This window comes from Cucurbita pepo, chromosome 20, assembly GCF_057944985.1.
Source record: "Cucurbita pepo subsp. pepo isolate OVF chromosome 20, ASM5794498v1, whole genome shotgun sequence".
NCBI lineage: Eukaryota > Viridiplantae > Streptophyta > Magnoliopsida > Cucurbitales > Cucurbitaceae > Cucurbita > Cucurbita pepo.
This window is the reverse complement of record NC_141817.1, coordinates 2,215,982-2,242,807: the sequence shown is the minus strand read 5'-3', so window position 1 is coordinate 2,242,807 and position 26,826 is coordinate 2,215,982. Positions and strand designations below refer to the sequence as shown.

Here is a 26,826-nt window from a genome sequence, read left to right as displayed (position 1 = left end):
TTACACTCGTACGAAACGAGAACATCACTTTCAAAAAAATAATAGTTTTTAAATTTAAACGTATTTTTCCCTTAAAAAAAATGAAAAAACACCTCAAATTTGTATCTAGCGGATCCAAATTTAATAATTATTTCTATTTTGACAATTTCATTGGATAATTTATCCAATTTAAGAGTAATTAATTTGCTAAAAATAATTCAACTGTTTACTCACTCATAATTAAAAACTTGATCATAATGTTAATAAATTAATTAATGTGACAAAACCCAAAAAAAAAAAAAAAAAAGTTATTATTATGTATGTAGTTATTTGTAAGTTAATAATGTGGATGTCATACCTTGATATATGTAACGCTTGTGAAAAGCTTCCTTATGACGGTCATATTATTAATTAGGGTGTGTTGGAGTGAGGGATACTCTAATGGTGGCTCTATATAGTTCACTTCAAACAACTCCAATTTTTCATACTAATCTTTCATTTCTACTTCTTTTCTCACATTTCTAGAAATGGGTTTCTCTCTATTTGCCTCCTTTTACTCATTTCTTGCAACAACCAAGGTTCGTAATGATAATCCTTACACTCCCATCAACCCTCAAAACAACAACCTCTTACTCTTAGCTAACAACAAAATCCAATTTTCCACTACTTTGATCGTAAGTTCTTTTGACCTCTGAAATAAAGTCATGAGAGTTTTATGCTGAAAGTAGATAATATCATATTATTGTGGAGGTTTGTGATTGATTTTGTTGTGCAGGATGGGTATGGGTATGGGGTTGAAGGTGCGGTGGCTAAAGTGGAGAGTTTGAAGCATGTTTTGAGAGAATCAGGCGATTGTTTGGAGTGTTTGGACCTAATTGATGCAGCCCAACGCCTAGGCATTGACAACCTTCTCCAAGAGGAAATTGAAGCTGTTCTAAAGCGGCAATACTTCTTATTGAATGCGCTTGAATTTGATCCAATGATTGATCTTCACAAGGCTGCTCTCCTTTTTCGACTTTTGACTCAACAGGGCTACCTTGTCACTCCAAGTTATTATTCCTCCAAACCTTTAACTTCATAGAATTAGGGCTAATTTGAACTCTAATTGTAACATCCCAAGCATCAGGGGCCGTGTGCTAGCGATAACGCTGGCTAAGAGGATGGATTGTGAGATTTCACGTTAGTTGAAGAGGAGAACGAAGCATTATTAAGAGTGTGGAAATCTCTCCCTAACAAACGCGTTTTAAAATCCTGAAGAGAAGCCCAGAATGGAAAGTCCTCTCCCTAACTGACGCGTTTTAGAACTTTGAGGGAAACCCTCTCCCTAACAGACGTGTTTTAAAACCTTGATGGGAAGCCGAGAAGGGAAAGTTCTCTCTTTAACAGACGCGTTTTAAAACTGAAGCCCACAAGGGAAAACCCTCTCTCTAATATACGTGTTTTAAGATCTTGATGGGAAGCCTAGAAGGGAAAGTTCTCTCTTTAACAGGCGCGTTTTAAAACTGAAGCCCATAAGGGAAAGCCCTCTCTCTAACAGACGTGTTTTAAAATCTTGATGGGAAGCCGAGAAGGGAAAGTTCTGTCTTTAACAAACGCGTTTTAAAACTGAAGCCCATAAGGGAAAGCCCTCTCTCTAACAGACGTGTTTTAAAACGTTGATGGGAAGCCCAGAAGGGAAAGTTCTCTCTTTAACAAACGTGTTTTAAAACCGAAGCCCATAAGGGAAAGTCCTCTCTCTAACGGATGCGTTTTAAAACCTTAAAGGGAAGCCCAGAAGGAAAAGTCCAAAAAAGACAATATCGGCTCAGGGTGGGTTTGGGCTGAAGCCCAAAAGGGAAAACCCACAAAAGACAATATTTAGCCGTGGGTTTGGGCTGAAGCACGAAGTAGAGTCAAAAGATGACAATATCTGCTAGTGGATTTGGACATTTGGACGATTAGACTCATGTAGTTGTTATTTGTTATTTGAACAGATTTGTTTAAGATTTTCTTGGACGAGGAGGGGAAGTTCAACAAAGAGCTAAGGCATGATATGAAGGGGCTGACAAGTTTACATGAAGCTTCGCAGCTATGCATGCATGGAGATGATATTCTTGAAGAAGCTCAAAATTTCAGTAGCCATTGGCTAAACGCTTGGGTTGTTGTTCATGTCAACCATCATTCAGCCACTTTGGTGCATAACACTCTACTTCATCCTTATCATAAAACCTTGCCCCAATTCATGTTGCCTAACTATTTTGGCGACAAGCAATGGACAAACAAATGGATACACACTTTGCAAGACGTAGCAAAAGTGAATTTCAATACAACTCAACGCTTACGCCAATACGAACTTAACCAATTCACAAAGTAAGTGTGTTGAATCGATTAATGTGAATTCAATTACCATTTGCTTTCAATTTGAAGGCTTTTTTTCCTTTGTTTAGATGGTGGAAAGAATCAGATTTGGGTAGAGAGCTGAATTTTGCAAGAAATCAGCCCATGAAATGGTACATCGCGTCGCTATCGTGTCTGACGGATGTGTGCCATTCTGAACAGAGAATCCAACTCGCCAAAGCCATTGCTTTTGTTTATCTTATTGATGATATCTTTGATGTATTTGGAACGCTGGAAGAGCTCACCATGTTCACAGAAGTTGTTTGTAGGTTGGGAAGCTGATTCATAGAAGCTTTTATTTTTCAAACTTAACATTTTTATTGCTTTAGTTATCAATGTTTTTGTGCAGATGGGATTTGGTTGCTGCTGAAAAGTTACCAAGCTGCATGCGTATATGCTTCAAATCTCTATTTGTAGTTACTAATGAAATAAGTGACCAAATATATCAAAAGCACGGTTGGAATCCAGCTACATCCCTACAGACAGCGGTTTGTGTTTGTGTTTAATTTAGGTTAAATTACAAGTTTAACGAATATAATTGATCTCTAATCTTGTGAGATCCCATGTTGGTTGGAGAGGAGAACGAAACATTCTTTATGAGGTAATTTAACGAGTATAATTGATCTCTAATCTTGTGAGATCTCACGCTGGTTGGAGAGAAGAACGGAACATTCTTTATAAGGGTTCTCTCTGATACCATTTGTAACATCTCCCTACTAAACACGTTTTAAAAATCATGAGGCTGACGGTGATACGTAACGGGCTAAAGCGGACAATATCAACTCGTGGTAGGCTTGGGCTGTTACAAATGGCATCAGAGCCGGATATCCGACCGTGTGCAAGCGAGGACACTGGCCCCCAAGGGGGTGGATGGTGAGATCCCACGTTGGTTGGAGAGGGTTACATACAATTTCTTAGAAGGGTGTGGAAACCAGCCCCTCTTTGGGCTTTCTCTTTCGGGCTTCCCCTCAAGGCTTTAAAACCCATATGGTAGGGGAAGGTTTCAACACCCTTATAAAAGGTGTTTGTTCTCCTCCCCAACTAAGGTGTGACATCACAAAACCTCTCTATAGCATAGAGTTTTAAAACTGAGATTGATGGCTATACATAACCGGCTGAAGCGGACAATATCTAGTGGGTTTAGCCTGTTACAAATGGTATTAGAGCCATCTAGTGGGTTTAGCCTGTTACAAATGGTATTAGAGCCAGACAAGAGTTAGTGTGCCAACCAGGATGTTGGATCCCAAAGGAGGTGGATTGTGAGATCTCACGTTGGTTGGAGAGGGGTACCAAGTTCTTACATGGATGTGAAAACCTCTCTGCAGTAGAAGCCGCTTTAAAAAAAAAAAAAAAAAAAAAAACATTGAGAAGAAGTCCAAAAAAGATAATATCTGCTAATCGTAAGCTTGAACCGACGGAATCTAACCGAATCTGTGTTGCATGCAGTGGGGTAAATTGTGCAAGGCATTTTTAGTTGAGGCAGAATGGTTCAGCTCAGGGCATTGGCCAAGTGCAGAAGAATATTTAAGAAATGGCAGAGTTAGCACCGGCGTCCACGTTACTTTAGTTCATGTTTTCTTTCTTCTTGGACACCAAATAAGCAAGCAAAGCGTGGAGCTTTTGGAGGGGGATTTAGATATTGTTTGGTGCAGTGCTACAATATTGCGGCTTTGGGATGACATGGGAAGTGCCAAGGTCATACTCAATCCCCAATCTTATGCATATCTTTAATACAAATGATATGAATGTATTAATGACATTGTCCACAGGATGAGAATCAAGAGGGGCGTGATGGGTCGTACGTAAAATACTACATGAAGGAGCATCCAAGCACGTCCTTTAATGCCACACAAAAGCATATTATGTGGAAGATTTCTGAAGCCTGGAAGAGTTTGAATAGAGAATGGCTGCATTGTAATCCATTGTTTCCTTCCCAATTCACTCAAGCTTCTCTTAACATTGCCAGAGCAGTTCCTTTGTTCTATAGTTATGGCAGAAACCAGTCCTTTCCCACCTTCGAGCAGCATATGGAACGATTGCTCTTTCATAGCCTGGATATTTAGTTCAAGGATCTATTACTTTTATGTGTGTAATTGATACGAAAAGTTAACGTGAACTCTTGAACAAGAAGTTTTATATTTTGGTCGAAGATATATATCTTAATTTCTTAAGGTATGTTTCTTTATAAACTTGAAAGAAAGTTGATTACCAAATTTGATTTTAACTTTGACCCAGAGGAATGGAAATAGAAAAGAGGATTGTTTTTGTGAGATCCCGCGTTCATTAGTGTAGAAACATTTTTCTAAAAAATGCGTTTTAAAAACGTGAGGCTGACGATTATACATAACAGTCTAAAGCAGACAATATCCGCTAACAATGGACTTGAGCGGTTACAAATGGTACTAAGTCTCCAAAGGAGATGGATTGTGACATCCCACGTTGGAGAGAAGAGATTCTTGACAACTCATTCCAATCAAACGTAAGAAAAATCTATCTTCGGCATAAACTCCAACTCCAAATGGTCACATCTCACATGGCTCCCCCACTCCAATCCACCAAATTTCTTGTCACAGTGGGAACGGACTATGATTTAGGTGGCAGCTTTCCAATGTGGGCACCCAATTTTTAAGCTTATGAAAATCTAAATTTATATCATTATGTAGAGATAAATATTAAAATAGGAGACAATAACGGACATGGAAAAGGGTTCTTTATTCCCCTTTTTAATGACTAGAACATTTGAATATGTAATGTCCCATGTCTACGATTCAAATCAGAATTTGGAACTCAAATTCAATTCCTCATGTTCCAGCATTTCCCTGTATCTCTTGTAACATCACCAAAAAGAAAAGTGCACATTGTTAGTATAAATAGTAACTTTCATTTACTTTTAAGTCTTTTTTAGTCATTCTATCTTCAAGATTGCTCTCATTCGGATTTAGATTCATATCAAACGATGAAAGGATATTTGCAAATGGACCACAAGTCTCCATTTTATTTTATTATTAAATGGGTCCACACTTGTAAAAATTGGCTGCATGTGTGGAAGAGAGAAATTAGAGGAAGAGAAGAGTGTGTTTCATGGCCAAGAGTCAAACTCTGAATAATGCTTTTTCATTTTTAGGTTGTCTGTCTCCTCAGCTTCATACCTACCAGCTTCATACCTACCAGCTTCATACCTACCATATCCAAAGGCTACCATGCAATATTGCATGATTCATGTTCCAATGGTTGTAACTAATTTAGAAAATGTTACGTACACGCCAACATAGCATGTTTAAGGTTCAACTCAAAATATCTACTGGGTGAGAAGTTCTTCCCTCCCCCATTGTTTAAGTTTTCGAGTTAATTGGTGATGAAACACGGTACAAAAACACCAAGGCTTATATTAGAAGTTCTATAATGAGATCTATCAGTGATAACATAATATGTGAGATCCCACGTTGGTTTGAGAGAAACGAAACATTCAAGTCTGGAAACCTCTCTCTAGTAGACGCATTTGAAAATCGCGAAACTAACAGCTATATATAACAAATCGAAATAAACAATATTTGCTAGGAGTGAACTTGAACTGTTACGTAAAATGATCACTTTGAAACCACGAATGGCTGCTGCAGCTAGGTGTGGAACGATCATGTTCAACCAACTCGTGTTTGTGGTGCATATTGTATAAAGAAAAAAGATACCATAAAATGTGTTTCACAACCCAGAGTCAGCAATTAAATTTGGTACACAACATGAAAGGGTGTAGTATGGCCTACTTTGTCTATTTTGTTTGTGGGTAGAAACTTGTGATCGGGATGGGTAAGATTTTTATGGTTGATTTCATTTAGTTCCCTTATGAACCTCATAGAGTTTCATGATCATCCATATTTTGCACGATGAATTGATGGTGATGTATATCATAATATTTAATACATTTTTATCTCTTCTCTGTTTCGTTGGGTTGATATGATCTATGCTAATAAATATTATTCGCTTTAGTCCCTTACGTATTATCGTCAGGTTACGATTTTAAAATGCGTCAGATAGAGAAAAGTTTCCATACATTTACAAAGTCACTCTTACGGTTTTAAAACGCGTCTAACGAGAGAGATTTCCACACTTTTATAAACAATGTTTCGTTCTATTCTTCAATCGATGTGGGATCTCACACTATCTAAGTCCTCCTTTCTATTGGTTTCTAATTTTTCTAATAAACAAAAATGATCTTTCATATAATTTTGGTTAAATTACTTAAAAAAATCATTTTAAATAGAAACTATTATTATTTTATTTCAAAAAAATAAGTTTAAATTTTAAAAAATATTTAATAAATATCAAGTTTTTTTTTGGTACAAGTTTGTAAATATGCATATCTCCTAATAACTATTAGAAATAAAACACGAAACACTTTTACGTATACAAAATTATGAGTCGTACCGTAACTCATATCCCCCAACATCGAAAAGTAATGTATGATATCATCCCTGTGAGTTCCCACATCGATTGGAGAAGAAAACAAAACATTTCTTTTAAAATCGTGAAGCTAAAAGCGATATGTAATGGGCAAAATTGAATAATATCTACTGGCGGTAGGCTTGGACTGTTATAAATGATATCAAAGCTAGATTCCAAACGGTGTGTCAGCGAGGACGCTAGCACTCCAAAAAGGGTGATTTGTGAGATCCCACATCAATTAACGAAGAAAACAAAACATTTCTTCTAAAACTGTGAGACAGACGATTATACACGTAACCCCAAAATCAAAACCTAATTTAGAAGGATGAACATCAAGAACTTTTTTTTCATTAAAAAGTAAAGAATTAAAGGAAAACGTTTATTGTGTTTTGGAATGAACATATATTGATATGGTTTTGTTCCATACGCTACAAATTCAACCTTTGCTTCCTCTAAATTTGGATTAAATTCATGTGGGGCATTAACCAAATTGCGTATTGACTTTAAATCCAGAGTTGAAGACGCCATACTATATATAAACATCACCACACACCATTCACCACTCACACTCCAACACAACAAAACATGGCTTTTTCTCCACATGCTTCCTTTGCTCCCTTACTTGCATCACTAAACATTCCACAAAGCAATGATTCTCCTGTTAACAAGCGCTTGTTTAACAAACAAACCATTGTTCTTCGTGATCATACATTACTTTCCACTCACTTTAAACCCAATCGTTCCAAGAACCAATCTTTCATTTTAACAGTATGCTACACAGATCTCTCTCACTCTCATACTATGCTGTTTTTTTGTTCTTCGGTTAAATGGATTTTATGTTGCAGGATGATATTGGGCATGAAGCTCCAGTTAAAGGGAGGATTTTGAAGCATGTTTTGAGAGAAATAGGAGACCCTTGGGAATGTTTGAATCTAATTGATGCAACCCAACGCCTTGGCATTGATTATCATTTCCAAGAGGAAATTCAAGCTATTCTGCAAAGGCACTACGTATTGTTTAATGCTGTTCAATTAAATTCAGACACTGATCTCCACATGACTGCCCTCCTTTTTCGACTTTTCAGACAACATGGGTACCTCGTGTCGTCAGGTTGATATTCAATTCTATTATGAAATTTGATTTAAGATATAAAGTTAGCCGTGGAACATATATTTAAGTAATTAGTTAGTAATATATTTTATGAGTAGTATATTTTATCTTATTTTCAAGATTTCGTTACTAATATATTTTCTACGAGTTAGTTGGTAGCTTATATCTGTTAGGATCACACAACAACGCACACATTCGATCTAGATGAACACAAAGAACATGATAGAAAAAATGCAATGCAACGCATAGACTCGATCTAGATGAACACAAAGAACAGGATAGAGAAAATACAAAGAACAGGATATAGAAAATACAAGGACAACTCTTACTAAAATATTTATATCCATGACCAGGAGCTTTCTCTATACATAGCTATTTAACAATTTTCTTTATATGTCATTTACCAAATATAGCGTATAAAGTTGACTCAGCTCTAAATAAGCATACTCCCTGGCCTAACAATATCTTATCTAAAAGTTGTGAACATTAATTGAAATTCTAATTTTGTTTCTCATTCTTAACAAATTTTCTTACCAGATGTGTTTGAAAGTTTGTTGGACAAGGAGGGGAAGTTCAAGGAAGGGTTGAAAGATGATATAAAGGGGCTGACGAGTTTATATGAAGCTTCGCAGCTATGCATGCATGGAGATGAGATTCTTGAAGAAGCTGAAAACTTTAGCAGCCATTGGCTAAAGGCTAAGGCTGAAGATGAAGAGGTTGATCATCATTTGGCCAGTTTTGTTCAGCATACTTTAGCTTATCCTCATCATAAAAGTGTGGTGCAATTAATGGCGCCTAACTATTTGAATGATATGCAATGGCCAAACAAATGGATTAGTATCTTTCGAGATGCTGCAAAAATGGAGCTTTACTCAGCTCAACGCTTGCGCCAACACGAACTCGCTCAATTTACGAAGTAAGCACTTATGGGTTTGATTTTTTTTTTTTTTTTTCTCGTGTTAAATTGAAAATGTAATCGTTCAAACTCATCATTAGTAGATATTGTCTTAGAAATAGCTTTACAACTTTATTCCTCTCTCCAACCGACGTGAAATCTTTTTAAAAATATGTCTAAATTGCACTAGCTGCATGATTTTTACTAATAATGCATGGATTTTGTTCATGATGATGATTGACAGATGGTGGAAAGAAACAGATTTGGCGAAAGATTTGAATTTCTCTAGAGATCAACCCATTAAATGGTACGTTGCTTCACTGATTTGCCTCAGCACAGATTCCTTCTACTCCGAACAAAGAATCCAACTTGCAAAATCCATCTCTTTCATATATCTCATCGACGACATTTTCGACGTTTTCGGAACTCTAGACGAACTCACCATATTCACAGAAGCCGTTTGCAGGTTATAAATAAATTGCGTTCTGAAATCACTCTTATTTGCATTTCTTACAAAGGTGTGAAAATCTCTCTGTAATAGACACATTTTAAAAACTTCGAGGGAAAGCCCACAAAAGAGACAATATCCGGTAGCAATGGGTTTGAACTGTTACAAATGATATAAGAGTCAAACACCAAATGGTGTGCCAGCTAGACGCTGGACCTCCAAAAGGAAGGATTGTGAGATTCCACGTCGGTTGGAGAGGAGAACGAAGCATTTCTTATAAAGGTGTGGAAACCTCTCCTAACAGATGTGTTTTAAAATCATGAGACTGACGGTGATATGTAACAAGCCAAAACAGACAATATTTACTAGTGGTAGACTGGAACGGTTACAGTTACATTATTAATATGTTATTGCAATGGTTGTTTAGATGGGACATGGCTGCTGCTGAAGGATTACCAGACTGCATGCAAACATGTTTAAGAACCCTTTTTGAAGTTACTAATGAAATAAGCTGCCAGATCTATGAAGCCCATGGATGGAATCCTATTCACTCCTTACACAAAGCGGTATACTTTAAATTTACCCATTTCATTTGATCGAAGAAGCCATGGAATTAAATGTTTAAGTGAGTAAAGAGTTGAGTAACTTTTGCAGTGGGCTAAATTATGCAAGGCATTTTTGGTGGAAGCTGAATGGATGAGTTCTGGGCAATCACCAAGCGCAGAAGAGTATCTAAAAAATGGAGTGGTTAGCACAGGCGTGCACGTTACATTAACACATGTCTTCTTTTTGTTAGGCGAGGCAATAAGCAAGGAAACTGTGGAGCTCTTTGATGAGGATTTAGATATCATTTCATCAAGTGCTACAGTTTTGCGGCTTTGGGATGACATGGGAAGTGCCAAGGTTAGCTTAATTAATTATGTACCCATATCGTGCACGTATTCGAACGTTCGATTTTAATTTTTGATCTATGCTCATGTTGACATAGGATGAGAAGCAAGAGGGGCACGATGGGTCGTATTTAGAATATTACATGAAGGAGCATCCGAGTATGTGTTACGAAGGAACGAAGCGACATACTATGACGCGAATTTGTAATGCATGGAAGACTCTGAATACAGAATGCTTATTATCCAATCTATTTCCTGCCAAGTTCAATCAAGCTTGTCTCAATCTCGCAAGAGTAGTTCCTATTGCATATAACTATGGTAGAACCCAATCCATTATGTCCCTTGAAAACCTTATTAAACAATTTCTCTTTCATCAAATGGAGGTGTAAATACAAATCAATTTTTTTTCTTTTTTAGCAAAAAAAAAAAATTTGAAATTTAACATTTTGGTCGATAATATATATTTTAATCAATTAGATTGTAATTTGGTTGATTACTTTCAAATATGCATTTTTTTTTTCTTTTTTCGATTTTATTATTTCTTAGTCTTGAACTAAACTTGATTCTGGGCTCGGTTAGTCATGAACTAAATTTATAATTCACAATTGGGGGCATGTAGGGTGCGCGTGCATAGGCCAATAGCTCATGTGTGCGCATGGAGCCAACAACGTACTCGCTTGCAAGAGCCAATATTGACGCCCATAGGCACGTCAAGTCTATTGGCCTTAGCATGTACGCAAGAATTGGGTATTTTGACACGCATTGTACATTTTTTATTCTTTATTTGGTTGTCGTAGCTTTAATTCGAGAGGGAGATTGTGGTGGAATGTTGCCATGTAAAATAGCTCGTCTTTGGATTCTTGAAAATGGATCATTGTTGCATTTATTTAGAGTTATTTGAGACATTTCATGCTCATTTCAAGCTCATACCAGTCTCAAATTTTTCTTCAAAATTTTTAAAACACGCACTTGTTAGAGAGAGGTTTCTACGCCATTATAACGGTAAAAACACTTATAAAAACTTTTTATAACATAGGCTATCACAACATACAAAAAACACTATAAAAAGTCTACAATAGCGTTATTCGTAAGTTATCATATCCATTATTTTTTTTTGTAGTGCATGTTTGGTTTAACGTAAATTATGTAGCAACGGTTTGGTTTAACATAAATTAGGTTATTTAATAATTTTGTTTATCACATAAATATTTACGCAATATTAAAATAAAAAAAAAAAGAAAGAAAAAAAAAAAGAAAGACCACTCATATTGAATTATTGACACACATAATGATTGATATTTAAAACTTATTTAAAAGGTGGGAAATAGGTCCATCAATAATTGTGTGGAGGCATCAATTTTTGGTTTGTTTTTTCCAATTCGTTTCTGGGTTGTTTGTTAGTGCTTGATTGTGTGGTTTTAAATGCTACAAAATTTTACCCTATTTTTAATAGTTTATTTTATTTTATTTTCGTCATTGAAGCCGAATCTCTCAAAGTCTCGAAAATCGAGTCGTGACATGCTTTTAAGATATTTGTCTCAAGTCTCTTAACATATTTGATACGATTGTTTGTGTCTGTGAATGAAAGTGATGTACACTGAAGATGTTTAAGATGCGTAAAAGTAAATTTTTACTAGAACCCTGAAAGTGATATAGGAAAAGAAAAGAAATGGAAACGAAAGTGTGGGCCTATTTCGGAAACCATAGCCATCAAGCTACAACTGGGTCTCAATTTTCAAACTCGTGTTTACATTCATTCAATAAACGTTCGGACAAAAAAAAAAAGAAATCAAATGAAATCTTACAACTAAAACTGAAATTGAAATATTATTTTGGTACCAAAGTAATTGATATGGAAAAAGTGTTAGTAAATTCAATTTGTTTTAGGCTGGGAGAAGTACATGTCATTTAGGCTGCCAAATTCCATTCTATACTTTTGCCTTTTTTTGTAGTCATTTTCATGTAAATCAATTATATGCTTACCTAAATAGGAATTGCCACCATTTTTTTTTTATTTTTTTCTTGTGTATAATAAAAAAGAAAGGTACAATTACGACAATACCACGTGGTCCCTACATTACTTTTCTAATAGACACTTGAAATTGTGAGGCTGACAACGATACCTAATGCATCAAAGTGAATAATATCTACTAGCGATAGGCTTAGGTCATTATAAAAATGGTATCAGAGTCCAACACCCATCGATATGCCAGTAAGGAGCAGGGGATTACGAGATCCCACATTAATTAGAAAGGTAAACAAAACCTTTCTTATAAAAATATAAAAATTGATTGGAATCATGCCTATAAATTGGTGGTATCACCAAATACATCCCACCATCTTACAATATTTTGAGCCATTCAAGGATTTCTTCATCCATCCCATGGCAGCAGCAGCATCAGCAATGCTAATAGTTGGAGTAATTCCTCCTCCTCCTCCTCCTCCTCCAAAAGCTTCCATGCACAATATGGTTCCTCACTCTCAAAAATGGACCATTCCTCTACATCATTCCTTCCTTCCAATTTCCCTTCCTGCAGATTCACAAATTTCTCCTTCAATTGTATGCCTCTTTGATTTTATATTTTGTTTTCAAAGTGAAATTATCATGAATTTGTTGATAATTAGTGTAGATTTTGGTGCAATTTACGCAGGAGGAAATGAGCATGAAATATGAACTTGAAATGAAGAATCTGAAGCATTTGTTGAGTGAGACGGCCAAAATTGATTCTTTGGAGAGCTTGAATATGATTGATGCAATACAGCGCTTGGGGATTGACCACTGCTTCAAAGAGGAGATTAAAGCAATTCTTCAAACACAATACACAATGGAAACTCACAATTTTGATGCTAAATGTGGCCTTCATCACGTTGCTCTTGGCTTTCGACTCTTGAGACAACATGGCTATTTTGTACCACAAGGTGTGATTTCAATAACCTTTCATCATGCCAATAACTAAAACAAGAACCCAACAAAATAATCAAAATTTTTGCTTTTGGGCAGATGTTTTTGAAGGCTTCATTGATCGCGATCACGAGGGTCTATTAGACACAAAATTTAGTGAAAATATCGAAGGGCTCACGAGTTTATACGAAGCTTCCCAATTATGCTTCACCGAAGAGGAAAAACTCGAGAAAATTGGAAATTTTAGTGCTCGTATCTTGAAGAAACTTGCGAGGAATCGCGACGATAATTTAGGCAAACATGTGAGGAAAGCTGTGGCCAATCCCTTTCATAAGAGCTTGGTGAAATTTGTGGTGAAGGATTACTTTGGATCCCAATCTCCAAATAAGTGGATATATGTTTTCCAACCCATGGCAAAATTGGATTTCAATAGACTCCAGAAGCTACACCGACTTGAATTGTCTCAATTCATTATGTAAGTTTATGCGTGCACTTATAAGCCACATATTTAGGGAATCTTATCACTTTTTTTTGTTCCATTTCTCAAACATATTTTTTAAGATTTTATACTTTTTTTTTTTTTTTTTTGTTAAGCCTAGATTCAAAGAGTTATTGTGAAATCTCTCACATTAGTTAGACAAAACATTCTTTACAAGAGTAAAGTGATTTAAAGGGTTGCTGTGAGATCCCACGTTGAAAAAAGGAATGAAGCATTCCTCATAAGGGTGAGATGATTCAAAGGGTTGTTGTGAGATCTCACATTAGTTGGAGAGGAGGATGAAACATTCGTTGATGAAGTGATTCAAAAGGTTGTTGTGAGATCCCACATAGGTTGGAAAGGAGAACGAATCATTCCTTACCAGGGTGAAGTGATTCAAAGGGTTGGTGTGAGATCAGAAACATTCTTTATAAATGTATGAAAACCTCTCCACATTTTAAAATCGTGAAGCTGCTGTCGATACATAACGGGTCAAAACAAACAATATGGGCTAGTGATGAACGTAGTTGTATTTTAAATTTTTGCGTTTGATGGGTTTTTTAATGTATTGAAAAACTATTATTATGGAGATGTTTTAATATTATTGTATGATAAATGGGCACATAGGTGGTGGAAGAAGACAGGATTATGTGAAGAACTGAAGTTTGCAAGAGATCAGCCACTTAAATGGTACATTTGTTCAATGGCGTTCTTAGCAGATCCAATGTTTTCAGAAGAGAGAGTTGAGCTGACAAAATCTATATCTTTTATCTATCTTATTGACGACATCTACGATGTATACGGTTCACTTGAAGAACTTAGACTATTCACTAAAGCAATCCAAAGGTATGACACTAATTTCTTCGTGTTTTTTAAGGTATATGTTTGGTGGACTGACCTCAGTTCATGCAGATGGGACTTGGCAGCTCTCGACGGCTTACCAAACCCAATGAAATTTTGCATTATCAAACTTCATGAAACAACAAATGAAATATGTCACAAGTTTTATCTAAAGCATGGCTGGAACCCAATTAATTCCATACACAAATCGGTAAATTTTTATATTAAAGCGGCTATGATTGTGATATCCTACATTGGTTGGGGAGGAAAACGAAACACCCTTTGTAAGGGTGTGGAAACCTTCCCCTAGGAGATGAGTTTTAAAGCTTTGAGGGGAAGCCCAAGAGGGAAAACTCAAAAAGGACGCCATCGACTAGTAGTGGGCTTGGGCTGTTACAAATGGTATCAGAGCCAGACACATGACGATGTGCGAGCGAGGAGGCTATTCCCTGAAGGGGGTAGATACGAGGTGGTGTGCCAGTAAGAATGCTGGCCCTAAAGGGGATGGATTTGGCGGGGTCCCACATCAATTGGAGGAAGGAAAAAGTGTCAGCGAGGACGCTCGACCCTAAAGAGGGGTGGATTGTGATATCCCACATTGGTTGAAGAGGAGAACGAAACATTCTTTATAAGGGTGTGGAAACCTTCCCCTAGTCTACCCATTTTAAAGTCTTGAGGAGAATCCCGAAAGTGAAACCCAAAGAATACAATATCTATTAGCGATGAGCTTGGACTATTTGATTTTGTAATGAATATTCAATTTTTTTTTCCAGTGGGTTAGCCTCTGTGAGGCGTTTCTAGTGGAAGCAGAATGGTTTGGTTCTAGCCATTTGCCAAGTGCCGAAGAATACTTGGAGAATGGAGCAGTTAGTTCTGGAGTTCATGTTGTTTTAGCTCACATCTTCTTTCTCTTAGGCCAAGGTGTGAGCAACGAGGCAGTTCTTTTGAGTAGCAATCCAGACATTGTGTCTTCCACTGCGTCAATTCTTCGACTCACGGATGATTTGGGAAGTGCAAAGGTAATCCAAGAACATTTATTTCATTCTGTTGAAAATTATTGGGACGGAGTCTACGTTAGCTAATTCAGGAAATGATCATGAATTTATAAGTAAATAATACATCTTACGAGACCTTATGTTCAAAGTGAACAATATCATGTCATTGTTTAAGTGATGAATATCGTTTAATTTATTACACAGGACGAGAACCAAGAAGGACATGATGGGTTTTACATAGAATGCTATATGAAAGAAAATCCAGAGATCTCTGTTGACAGCACACGGGAGCGTATTAGCCACATGATATCCGATGCGTGGAAGAGGCTGAACCAAGAAAGCCTGTTTTCTCCAAATCCATATCCACCGACATTTATCCAAGCTTCTCTAAATATTGCTAGATTTGTTCCTCTTTTGTATGGTTATGATGAAAATCAAGACCTTCCAACGCTAGAGAAGCTTGTGAAGTTTGTGCTTTATGAAAGTGTAGGAGTTTAAGAGACGTTTAAGCTCTTCACAGAGCTTAAAAAATATAATTGAGTCACGAAAAAGAAAAAATATACTACTCTTTGTTTGCATTACCCTACAAATATAGGACGTGTTGCGACAACAAAGAGATTTCATGTACATCTAAGGTCTATTGTCATCACAAAATTAAACCTCTATAAACGCTTATAAAACATTTTAACATAACCCAACTCATAAATTTATTTATCTCTCTACTAGTCTAAGGTTCAAATGTAACCGTTTAGGTCTACCGCTAGCAGATGTTGTCTTATTTGGATTTTTTCGGACTTTCCCTAAAAAAATTTAAAATGTGTTAGTTAAGAGAGGTTTCCACACCCTTACAAAGAATGTGTTTTAGTTAAAAGAGGTTTTCACACCCTTACAAAGAATATTTCGTTCCTCTCTCCAATCGAAGTGGGATCTCACTATCCACCCCCTTGAGGGCCAACATCATCGCTGACACACTGTCTCATGTTTGGCTCTGATACAATTTGTAACAGCTCAAGCACACTCCTAACAGGTCTTTCCCTCTCGAGCGTCTCCTCAAAGTTTTTAAAACGCACCTGTTGGAAGTAAAACTTCGAAGGAAAGCCTAGAAATCAGAATTCAAAGAGAACGATATTCGTGAGTAAGTTGATAATACTTAATAAATTTAAACTAAAAAGTAGAATCAAAATCCAATACTTAATGGAGGCTATTAATTCATTAAATGCACACTCCCTCCAAAAATATTGGAAACTGGAACACATTAATTTTCACAGTTACCAAAAATGTTTGTATAAATGTCTGAAAAAAAAAAAAAAAAAAAAAAAAAAAAATAGAAAGTGGTCACTCCGAGGATGTTTGTCTTTGTCTCTGTCTTCCACTTCTTTATTAGCTTCAATATTCGTTATCCTAATATTCAATGTTTCAAACAATCTAAAACGACAACTTCATTCATTGAAAATATATGGATCAAAACAATAATTTGAATTCCTCTATCCCTTATATGTTACAACCTGCAATTTAATTGATCTAAGCAAACTTGTTTATAGCTCAATTAGAACACACAGTTTGATTTTTCTTTGCTGCTATGAGCTTTGGATTCATGGCTTTCAGTTCTTCTCTTACCTGCATATTTCCACTAGCAGTGCAGGTAGAAGGCGAGACTCGTACAACTTTACTGATCATACTGCGACAGAACAGATCTATGGGGCTGTATTGCTTGGAAATCAGTGCTCTTCTACAAGGAAATTTTGGGTTTTGTGTCAAATGCTTCAAAGTTTCAGTAGAGAGCTTACTGTAGTTCAGTGAAGAACAGATTTTGATCTTTTCATCTTCACATAATTCAACATGAACCTGTCAATATCAAGACTTTAGTGTTAGTTCCCACTGAAAGGAAGTTGGGTTTCCTGTGAAAAATCCCACATTTTTCATTCAGTTTAATGGAAGTTCATTACCTGAAAGTAGATATCAATTGCTTGATAAAGTTTGTCATGAGATTCTCTTGAATTTGACAGTGCCATGGCTAAAGCATTAAACTTGGAGGCCTTCAAATGTGAATCTGGAGCTACTTCCATCAAGTAAAAATCCATCAATCTAGCAACTTTCTCAAATTTACAAAGCTGGAACGGGCAGATTTTGGATTCAACCTGAAAGGACTTTAAAAGCCTCAGAACCAAATTCACATCATACACATAATCCTTTCCACAGGGAGCGGGAATAAGCAAATGGCTCACTGTCAATTGATCCAATTGTGAACCCATCAAAACCTCTAGTTTGTGTTTAGATTTTCTGCTTATCTTCAAACTCAGAGCTGCCTGATATATGTCAAACAAACCTTCACCAGAAAAAGAACTCTGGTGATCAAGCAAACAGAGTAAATCAATAACACGCTCAGTGATTCTCTGCTGCTCATTTAGTTCAGAATGACAAGATCTTGATTTTCTATAGAAAAAGAGAAACCTACAGATTATCTTGTGGTCAAGATTGCGTGAAACCATCATTTTTGTTACTTTCTGGATCATGTCAATATTCAAGATCACCAAATCTTGAAACCACCAAGTTGTTCTAGTGAACTTGCTGGTGGCACTCTCATGGCTTTTAGTATCATAAGAATAACGAAAACTAGAGCTGGTAGAAAAAGATGAACTTGTACTTTCATAACTAGAAAAATCAAGCCTGCCTATCAGGGAATCCAAGAGTTTATGAACCAAAAATGAATCTTTCCTGACTGAAAGACAAACTTGGTACTGTTTCAAGGCCAACAGAAGCTCAGACCAGCTCCAAAATTTCAGTCCTTGGAAGGATTTTTTGGTTTCAGCTATTAAGTGGGTCTCTGCAGAATCACTAGGACATTCCAGCTCCAAGAAAAGGGCTGCATAGTGAAGAAGGACTATATTAGATGGGGTGATTTCAACTCTTCCACCATTGTAGCAAAACCTTGCAATATGTTCAAAGCCTTCAGGACCTCCAGGAAAGCCATGTAAGACAACTTTCAGACCCCTTGCTACATCTGTGGATGTTCTTATTAACTTTCTTAGCCTACCAGAGAAAGAAAGAATGATTCTCTGCAAATTTCAATTGCAAACGCTGCTGTTAGAAATTTTCTGAAAATGTTTATTAGATAAAACAGACAAATGAATGGAAAGGCAGTATAAGCAAATGGGTAACAGAGGAACATGAAGGGAACAGAGCTTCAGAGTAATCATGGAAACTTTTGAGGAAGCTTTCAGAGGGAAGCTCTTTTGCTTTTTTACTTTATTGGTAATAGAAATGAAGGGAGTGACAAAAAAACATATATATATAAATATTATGAACTGCATATACCTTGTCCACCATAAAAGTTGCTTCTCCATTGACATCTACTTCAAGATCACAACACACTCCCATTCTTCAATATGAAACATATAAACACATATGAGTTCATTCAGCTTCAGAAGATCTGCATTTGGAAAGAGAGGAAGTCTTGACACAAGATTGAAAAAATGAGAATCCTCAAGAGTTGCATGCAAGAAAAGGAAAGTGGAAAGAAAAAAGGGGAAAAGGTGGGAAGAGTTCTCTTTGAATCTTCTACTGTAACTTAACGACAGTTTTTGAGAGTTCTAACTTTTTTTTTCTTTTTGATGCTTCTTACAACAAAAACCAAATTCAAAAGATAAATTTAAGACGGCAGAACTGAGGCGAACTGACCAAGATTGGTTGAACAACATGGTCTTAATTTCCACGACGATTCTTCTGAGAAATCTTGGGTCTATCAAAGCACTAGTACCAAGTAGTAGAAACAAAAGACAGAGCTTAAAAGTTGGAAATTCAGAACCCAAGAAGCCGACGAGAACTGGTAGTGTCATTCCAAAGTGACGTTTGTTAGCAAATGGGCATAGGCCTAATTATTTTAGTGCGGCTTTTTCCGGTACTCAAGCCACCAATTCGTGGATAGTGGTGGTTAGGCCCTTTGGGTGGATGTTGGATCCCACAGGCTTGAAAGTCGAAACTAACAAGTCCTTTTAGTGGAAGCCAGATGTTGGGAAAAGATGCTAACTCAGTTTCTGGGCAGCAATTTTTGGCACTACGATAAGAGCTTGAAGCCATAAGAGTCGACAAGCTTGGTTTTGTGGCAGGTTCTATCGTAGTGCCACCTGAATTCTAATAATGATCACTTCCTATTTGGTTAATGCAGAAAAAAAATTGCGATGAAAAATGACTTGTTAAACGTAATAACAGACAATTTTCTGCAAAGAAAGTTTTCAGCAAACGATCATTCTGCAATACTACTGAATAAACATTCTCAAGGGAGAGAAAAATTCATAAAGTTTCGCCATGAAAATTAATGAAGCAGCTGCCATGTTTCACTGTCAATACAATCGTTTCCACCACGTAGCAAAGCCAAACAACAAACTAAAAGTTTCAACTTCTTTTTGTTTCTTGCGTTTGTTCCCACCCATTTCCTTTCCTTTCTTTTTTTTCTTTGTTCTTTTTCCGACGACCGAGAAGGGTTGCTATTTTAATAACCATTAATTTGAGGTCTAGGGGATGGACCCATTAGGCGCGAAAAAGGCATCTGAGACCGGCCTGGCAGGTTCCTTTGACTGGGAACCCTATCGGGCACGTTAGAATCTGAGACTGATCTAGAGAAGGCTTGAGCCAGCTCAAGGGCAGAAGCTACTTTCCCATAACGCAAACCAACAGCGTTTGAGGCAGGTTTCGGCTGCTGCTGCTCAGCAGGCTTGCGCCAAGTCTCTGGTGAAGGTGGCCGCTCCAGCTGCTGCTGCTGTTGTTTTTCAGTTTCTCTATTCTTCCTTCGGTTATCACGGAAATTCCTCCTTTGCATCTCTGGATCTGCCCTGTTATCCTTCCTCTCACCCTCCTTACCTATCCTTCGATCAAAAGATGGATTCTCCATTTTTCCAGACTGATGCACAGGAACAGGGGGTCCTTGAACCCTTTCAGTCCTTGAAAAATTTTCGTCAATCCTTCCAACAACAAAACGTAACGCATAAACAGTTATCAATGAAAGCTTCTTCTTTTTCCTTGTCCCCTTTTTTTCTTTTGTAGGGATGGGGGAGGGAGGAGGGCCAGATGGGAGAGAGACAGAGAAATAATACATTCAAAGACGGCCTCAATACCTTTCGGAATTTTGTACAAGATCATTGTTGTTAATTGTGGTATTTTCAAGCCCTCGTTCCTTCAGAACCTGAGGAAAGCAAAAATCTTATCATTTATCAGGAAAATGGGGCCACAAAGAATTGGGCATTAAATAGGGGGACGTCCGCTAAACTATTTATTTGAACGCCAATAAAGAAGAGCAGGACGCTTGACTTTAAGTAATTTATTTGACTACATGCTCTAGTAGAGGAACAAAAGAAGGAATAATTTATTCAATAACAGTGCCAGATCCGTCAAAATGACGAGCAGCTGACACCCAAAACTAAAGATACAACTCACCTGCTCCCGTGGGCGAGCACCACCAAACAACGCAATCCTGCACAAGGCACGGACATTTACCTTCTATCAGCAAGGTAAGTAAAACTAAAAAAATCCCCCGACATTAAGCAAAAAATTCCAACTTATACCAAGACTTCGGAGACAGATACGTCAGAAATACAAACTACTCCAAATCAGGCAAATGCAGAAACGTACGTGTTCTGGTTCATATCAAAAGTTTGTTAAAATTCAAATGTTGCATTTCTGAGGGAACCCACTGGCTAAGCAAACAAAAACATTATTTACAACCTGTTTACTATTTCAATATTACAAGTTCCACAGAAAAAGAAAAAAAAAACACAAGGTGTTCGGCAAATGGATTATAAGTTCGCTCTCACACAGAAATGTCCTTCGGACGGAATCAATAAAGAATTGAATGAAAAATGTAAATGGAAAAAGTAGTTGAAGACCCAACGTCTGGGTCAAATACAAAAGCATTTTTCTCAAATATACTCTTGTTGTGCCAGTAGTCTCCAGCTTGATAGCCAAATATGCTTTGTTGCCCAGACGTGAGATATTTTCTGTGTTCCATAATACGGTTAACATTGAAGTACACTCTTTTCTTTTAGTTGGTGCCAATCTTCTCCAATTTGATAGTCCCAATATGCTTTGTTTCCCATACGAGGGATATTGTTGTGTTTCAGAACAAGATTAACCAATACCAACATGTTAACTAACCGATTACAATAAATTAGATTGGATTTTGCAAATTGTCTGCGGCGGTAGCTCGACATGACATGAGCTTGAGAGGAGTTCAAGAACCAATTTTCTTTTTATTTAAGAAGGGCTAAAATTTTTTCTTTTACCGGTCTTCTCCTATTTGATAGAGCCCCAGTTATGCTCTGTTGCCCAGACAAGAGATATATCACTGATAGAAAGTCCAGGTAAGCGACCCACAGAATTTGAAAACTTTACCTTTTATTTTAGAACTCAAGAACACAGTAGTACAACAAATAGAACAGATCCAGTAAAAGTAAGACCGTAAAACTTAACCTTTTATTTTATACTAAGAAGGTAGTATTATGTTCAGTTCAAATGGAGTTGAAAGATGTCACTGATAACAAAACAGAAGATGACTAGAAGGTCTATTGTATAAGGACAGCTATTCCATGAGATTATCACAACCTAAAACTTGATTTCTAAAGTTGTAAACTTCATTAAAGCATGAGAAAAATTGTGTATTTTCGCTTGAGCCAATATGTACAATCAACTATCAAGTTAATTGGTAAATTTAAGTTTTCCAGACAAGATGTGACATTCATATATCAATGCAATCAGGAAATGCACATATAAACAAATAAAAATCAAATGGAAATGGGGGAAATGATCATGAAACAAACAAACCATGAAACCAAAAGGTAAAGCATTTCACGTATTTGGCTGCCTTGTTTTATTTACCAAGGTTGTCCCGACATCACCAAAAGTCTACAAGACATGAGCAAAGGAAAACTAAATTTAAACAAATAGCTTCCAACTATATCAGCAATATGCATCTTCAAATCGAATAGGGATGCAGAAACAGAAAACAAAGTCAAACATTATAAAAACTTGCAGTTCACGTTACTGACCTGTCTCTCCCAGAATTTCCTTCCGATTGTTCAGTGGATTGTGAACGAGGCTTCAAATTCAATTTTGGACGCTCAATTCCCTCCTTCCCACTCTCAGAGCCAGCTGAGCTAGGTTTCACAGAAATTGAATTTCCATACATTTCATTCACATTTTCAGCAGTAACAGCATCAGAAATCATCTGGCATGCCAAATTCAACCACAGGAAAAGGATCAGTAAAATAACTATAAAACCGAAAGGAAAATGTATGGAGGCATAAATGAAAAGTTCATACCTGCGTATGATCAACAGTATTTGGTTCTGAGCCTGCCAATGGCTTTGTTCTTGGAAGTAATTTCAACTTTGGGCGCTCTGACACTAATGAACTCACAGGATGAAGCAAATCAGATCCACGTCCACCAGCCATTTGATTAGGATCAGAATTTTGAACTACAGCAGCATCCATTTTGGAAGATCTCTCTTTTACAGGATGATATTTAGGGACTGCGACCCTATCATGCTCTGATAAATCTTGTCTATGTGCCTCAGTTTCATTATCTATGCCAAGTCCTCTTTCAGCATGCCTAGCTAATGATGCGTCACGATGTTCCCTACCATACAATCCATCCACCCTGCCAACGGAACTACCATAACCCTTTGGCTGTACTTTAATATCCGGTTCCGAGGATGCAGCAACGACAACATCCGTTTGATAATGAACGGACTGCTTTGACTGCCACCTCCCTGAAGACACCTTTTCGAGAGCACTAGCGTGAGCAAGCTTTGAGACAGTGCTCGGTTCATCCCATGCAGAATGTGAATGCTCGTTAACCCTAGAAACCACCTCCTTCCTTGCTTGCCAAGCATTTGGATGAGACCCAGAAAAAGCCATCCCGCTGCCGCCACCTAAATTCTGAGAAATTGCCCCTGCGTGGAGGGCGTCACTGACTCTCCCTGCGTACGAATTTACCGCACCAGCAGTTGGGAACTGCGACATCGGAGCGAACCTCCTCCCACTGGATTCATAATCAGGCTTTAACTCTGAACGACTAGGCAGAACCCTAATGCTCTCATCGCTGATGGTTCGACGTGGGGAAGTTACACCGCCGAGGGGCTTCCTTTCATCCTCGTCGAAATTCCGGCCAATGTGTGCAGTAGGAGCGAGAAATGGAGTTTTGTCATCAAAATGCCTGGTTGCCGGAGAGGAATGCGGCCTAGACCGAGGGTCCGACCTGTTCATTGGGTTCCCCCACGATGTAGGACGATCGAAACTAGTTCGATCCGAAGGTCTAACGTTTCTTCAAAAAGAGATAAAAACAATGAAATCAGCCAATTGCACGTGCAGATCTAGTTTCGAATAAATTTTACAAAAAAAGGAAAAAAAAAACTAAAAAGAACGTAGTAAATTATTGCATGGACTGGAGGATCGAGGAGGTTATATAACTCGGATCTAGTCCTTCGATCCAAACTCGCATCGAGAGGTGGAAATAACAGTCTATATCACAAAATCAAATAAATAAAACTTCTGCATAGAACTCATATTAAAGTAAAAAAAAAAAAAGGGAAGAAAGAAAGAAAGGATTGGAAAAGGCAATAAAACGAAAACAACAACATGGTTGATCGAGACATACACCCCAGGAGCAGACGGGAGAGGGAGATCAGTGGGGATAGAGCCGCCGTGGAAGTCCTTGAGCGTCATAGTATTACCACTGACTTTCTTCTTCGACATCGCTCCGAATGGAACCCTAATTTCTTCTCGAATTCTTCAAGTTCTTCTGGTAGATGAATTGACAGAGATTTAAGTAGGAGAAAAAACGGTGAAGAAAAAAAAGAAGAGGAAGAGAAAGCCCGCAAATCGCTAGAGATGAATGGGTGTTATTGCACTAATTTTGCGTATCTCTCTGTTGATTGAACTGCAGGCGGGGCTTCCCTTTTCCTTCTCACTGCTCTCTCGCTCGCGGACCAGAGAGGATCGCCTTCTTTCTTTTCATGTCGTTCGATTGGTCGAGTTATTCTGACTCGCCGCCTCCTAGACCGTTTCGGACCGTCCGATAAATAAAATCGGCCCAACAAAGATACTCCCTTAGGCTACGGCCCAACTTTATGTGGCTGAGATTCTTTTGTTAAGGCCCAAGCCCAACATTAGACAATAATTCCAACCTACTTTAACCATGTCTAAAATTTTTAAAATATTACTAAAAATGTAAATTTTAATAACATTTATTAATTATAAAATAATCCGACTAAGATTTCAAAGTCATTTTTTATGCAATAAATCACTGGTTGACCTGACGAAATCGAGCAACCCAACTCAACTTCGATTTTAAATTATATGGTTTTGTTTGTTTTTTTTTTAAACTCGAGTAGGTTGGTTCTAGGTTGGTTCGGTTCCCAAATTGAAGACCTTAAAAATTGGGTTAAACTAAAACGATCCAGTATGATTTTTAAGCTCAGCCCATATTACCCATTATATACAATTGTTCAAACCTAACTCAGTCTCTCGTTCTATTCTCCATCTCTCTATCGTGGTGTTCTTGCTTCTTTTTCCGTCGTTCCAATCATTTGTGGGTTTTTTTTTGTTCATCACCAAGTAAATTTTTCATCTCAATCTTTTTTTTTTCTTTTTTTTTTCTTTGTTTGTGAATTTTCTTTTAAATGAGGAGTACGAATTAATTGCATAATTTTCTTCTCAAACATTTTATTTCAATTTGGATAAAAATATGAAAATTGTAATTTTGTTTTAATTCATTAGAGTGATTTCAAATACGATACACCACCCATGAGTGTTTTAGGGTAGTAATTCTCACCCATAAGAAATAACTCGGATATGTTTATTGGGTTCCCCAACAAAAAAAAACGTGTGCTAAATTTTTCATTTTTATGAAAAATATTGTCCTTGGGACACTCCGTATGAAACTAGTACCGAGCGAAAACATTTAAGAAAACAATATAAAAATATGAATTTAGAGAGCAAAGTAAATGATCCGTTAATGTTTGTACGGGTAGGAACATGAATTTTTTTTTTTTTTTTTTTTTTTTTTTTTTTTTTGTAAAATTTATAACTTAAAAGTAATTGAAAGTTGTTTACCGAATTAGGAGATTTATAAAGTGTCATGTTATATGTTTTAATTATTCATTTTATTGCGAAGGTTTTAAAGACATAATACTTTAAAACTAGGTAATAAAAAAAAAAGTCTTCGATCCCATCAGAGATCTATTATTTCTCTTTAAAATGTAAAAAATACAATTATTGAAAAAAAAAATTAAGCTTAATTACTTGAAGAATTTTAAAAATTAAAATAAAATGCAAGCATTAAAAAGATTATTCAATCCGTTGATCGAGTGGTCTCAGCTGGTGCTGGTTTAGCACATATGGGAGGGTTTTGCTTTCCAGAAATGATCGGTTTCACATTTGCACACTCAGACACAATTGGCCCTTCTTTACCACTATAAGTGAGGTCAATATCAGCAACTTCCACATCTTCACATGGATTACTTTTACTCCAAACAAATTTGACTGCTGCAATCGGACTAACATATGTGCTCCTGCTATTCTTGAAACTAACTTTGCTAATCTTAATTGTTGATGGAACCTAGACGTTCAAAATAAACATTAATTAATATTTGTTCAAAAGATAATTAGTTGGAATCCAACAAGGTTCGATTTTAATCCATACCTCTCGGTTGCATTGATTCCATGGGCAATATTCTTGATCTATGATGATAGGGTTAGTAACATTAACCATTTTAATATCCTCAAAATGCATGTCAGAGACTGGGTATGAGACGATAGAATCTGGCCATGATTTGATCCTGACACCATTTGTAGTACCGATCAATTTGCATTTCTTCACTGTTAACTCCTACCACTTCTTTTTCAGTTTTATACTTGCCCAAGTTGCCTATGCTAATGCCATGTCCCGGCCCACAAGTAACATCACTAATAGTTATTTTTTTGTTAGTGTATCCTACAAATATACAATCATCTCCCGTTGCGATTACGGTATTGAGAATGTTAACTTCTTCTGAATCAGCTTTCCTGGCAATCCTTATTTTCCCAACCAGCTTTTCCTTAGCCATCGAAAACTCTAGTACCTGACAATGTCAAATGATCGACATATTCCATAACAAGCAACCCATCTCCTTCCCTGTCGGTAGGAGAAGCTTGTATTGTTCCTTCAACTTGAAGCTCAATAGGACTTTTACATGGACCTTTGAGTCTCGATTCAGCTAATTGATAAATTCCATGCATCTGCTAAAGCCTGTGAATTCAATCATTTCATTTGAAAAAAATATTTTATACAAAATGAAAATTTGGTTTATCAACTTAGACAAATGTACACGAGTAATATCAACATTAAGTTTGGCATCGAAAACACCATCAGTAGCATCGGATTGATCACTAGATACCAACAATAACAGTAGTGGTATTAATGCCATAAACTTTGATATCAATCC

The 26,826-nt window shown here is 36.9% G+C and overlaps 3 protein-coding genes and 2 pseudogenes across 4 annotated transcripts; 2 read left to right on the top strand and 3 right to left on the bottom strand.

The window, feature by feature from the left end:
- Window positions 1-506: 506 nt before the first annotated feature.
- Window positions 507-4,474, top strand: LOC111783518 ((3S,6E)-nerolidol synthase 1-like). Its single transcript, XM_087120739.1, has 7 exons — window positions 507-653; window positions 755-1,028; window positions 1,953-2,328; window positions 2,406-2,624; window positions 2,705-2,843; window positions 3,802-4,050; window positions 4,125-4,474. The coding sequence occupies exons 1-7, from the start codon at window positions 507-509 to the stop codon at window positions 4,416-4,418; spliced, it is 1,698 nt and encodes a 565-aa protein (XP_086976865.1). The 3' UTR covers window positions 4,419-4,474.
- A 2,892-nt stretch (window positions 4,475-7,366) lies between these two features.
- Window positions 7,367-15,851, top strand: LOC111783517 (uncharacterized). Its single transcript, XM_023664446.2, has 14 exons — window positions 7,367-7,563; window positions 7,641-7,905; window positions 8,443-8,821; window positions 9,045-9,266; window positions 9,676-9,814; window positions 9,903-10,151; window positions 10,237-10,521; window positions 12,423-12,698; window positions 12,790-13,057; window positions 13,140-13,515; window positions 14,146-14,364; window positions 14,431-14,569; window positions 15,132-15,377; window positions 15,558-15,851. The coding sequence occupies exons 1-14, from the start codon at window positions 7,381-7,383 to the stop codon at window positions 15,849-15,851; spliced, it is 3,540 nt and encodes a 1,179-aa protein (XP_023520214.2). The 5' UTR covers window positions 7,367-7,380.
- Window positions 15,852-16,767: 916 nt separating this feature from the next.
- On the bottom strand, window positions 16,768-19,505 carry LOC111782976 (BTB/POZ domain-containing protein At3g22104-like; annotated as a pseudogene). The gene is made up of 3 exons (XR_015414691.1): window positions 18,669-19,505; window positions 17,300-18,409; window positions 16,768-17,198 (listed from the first exon to the last, which is right to left on the bottom strand). The product of XR_015414691.1 is annotated as a BTB/POZ domain-containing protein At3g22104-like (transcript).
- A 137-nt stretch (window positions 19,506-19,642) lies between these two features.
- Window positions 19,643-24,371, bottom strand: LOC111782975 (uncharacterized). Its single transcript, XM_023663841.2, has 6 exons — window positions 24,000-24,371; window positions 22,664-23,666; window positions 22,391-22,569; window positions 20,784-20,820; window positions 20,465-20,532; window positions 19,643-20,311 (listed from the first exon to the last, which is right to left on the bottom strand). The coding sequence occupies exons 1-6, from the start codon at window positions 24,095-24,097 to the stop codon at window positions 19,843-19,845; spliced, it is 1,854 nt and encodes a 617-aa protein (XP_023519609.2). The 5' UTR covers window positions 24,098-24,371; the 3' UTR covers window positions 19,643-19,842.
- Window positions 24,372-25,694: 1,323 nt separating this feature from the next.
- LOC111782981 (exopolygalacturonase pseudogene) lies at window positions 25,695-26,448 on the bottom strand (annotated as a pseudogene).
- Between the last annotated feature and the right edge of the window lie 378 nt (window positions 26,449-26,826).

Coding starts and splice junctions, on each gene's coding strand:
- LOC111783518 (XM_087120739.1), top strand. CDS start 507: ATGGGTTTCTCTCTATTTGCCTCCTTTTACTCATTTCTTGCAACAACC. Junction 654..754: donor AATTTTCCACTACTTTGATC/GTAAGTTCTTTT, acceptor TTTGTTGTGCAG/GATGGGTATGGGTATGGGGT. Junction 2,329..2,405: donor GAACTTAACCAATTCACAAA/GTAAGTGTGTTG, acceptor TCCTTTGTTTAG/ATGGTGGAAAGAATCAGATT.
- LOC111782975 (XM_023663841.2), bottom strand. CDS start 24,097: ATGTCGAAGAAGAAAGTCAGTGGTAATACTATGACGCTCAAGGACTTC. Junction 23,667..23,999: donor CTCCCGTCTGCTCCTGGGGT/GTATGTCTCGAT, acceptor CTCTTTTTGAAG/AAACGTTAGACCTTCGGATC. Junction 20,821..22,390: donor GGAAATTCTGGGAGAGACAG/GTCAGTAACGTG, acceptor TGCCTTGTGCAG/GATTGCGTTGTTTGGTGGTG.
- LOC111783517 (XM_023664446.2), top strand. CDS start 7,381: ATGGCTTTTTCTCCACATGCTTCCTTTGCTCCCTTACTTGCATCACTA. Junction 12,699..12,789: donor CACAAATTTCTCCTTCAATT/GTATGCCTCTTT, acceptor CAATTTACGCAG/GAGGAAATGAGCATGAAATA. Junction 13,058..13,139: donor TGGCTATTTTGTACCACAAG/GTGTGATTTCAA, acceptor GCTTTTGGGCAG/ATGTTTTTGAAGGCTTCATT.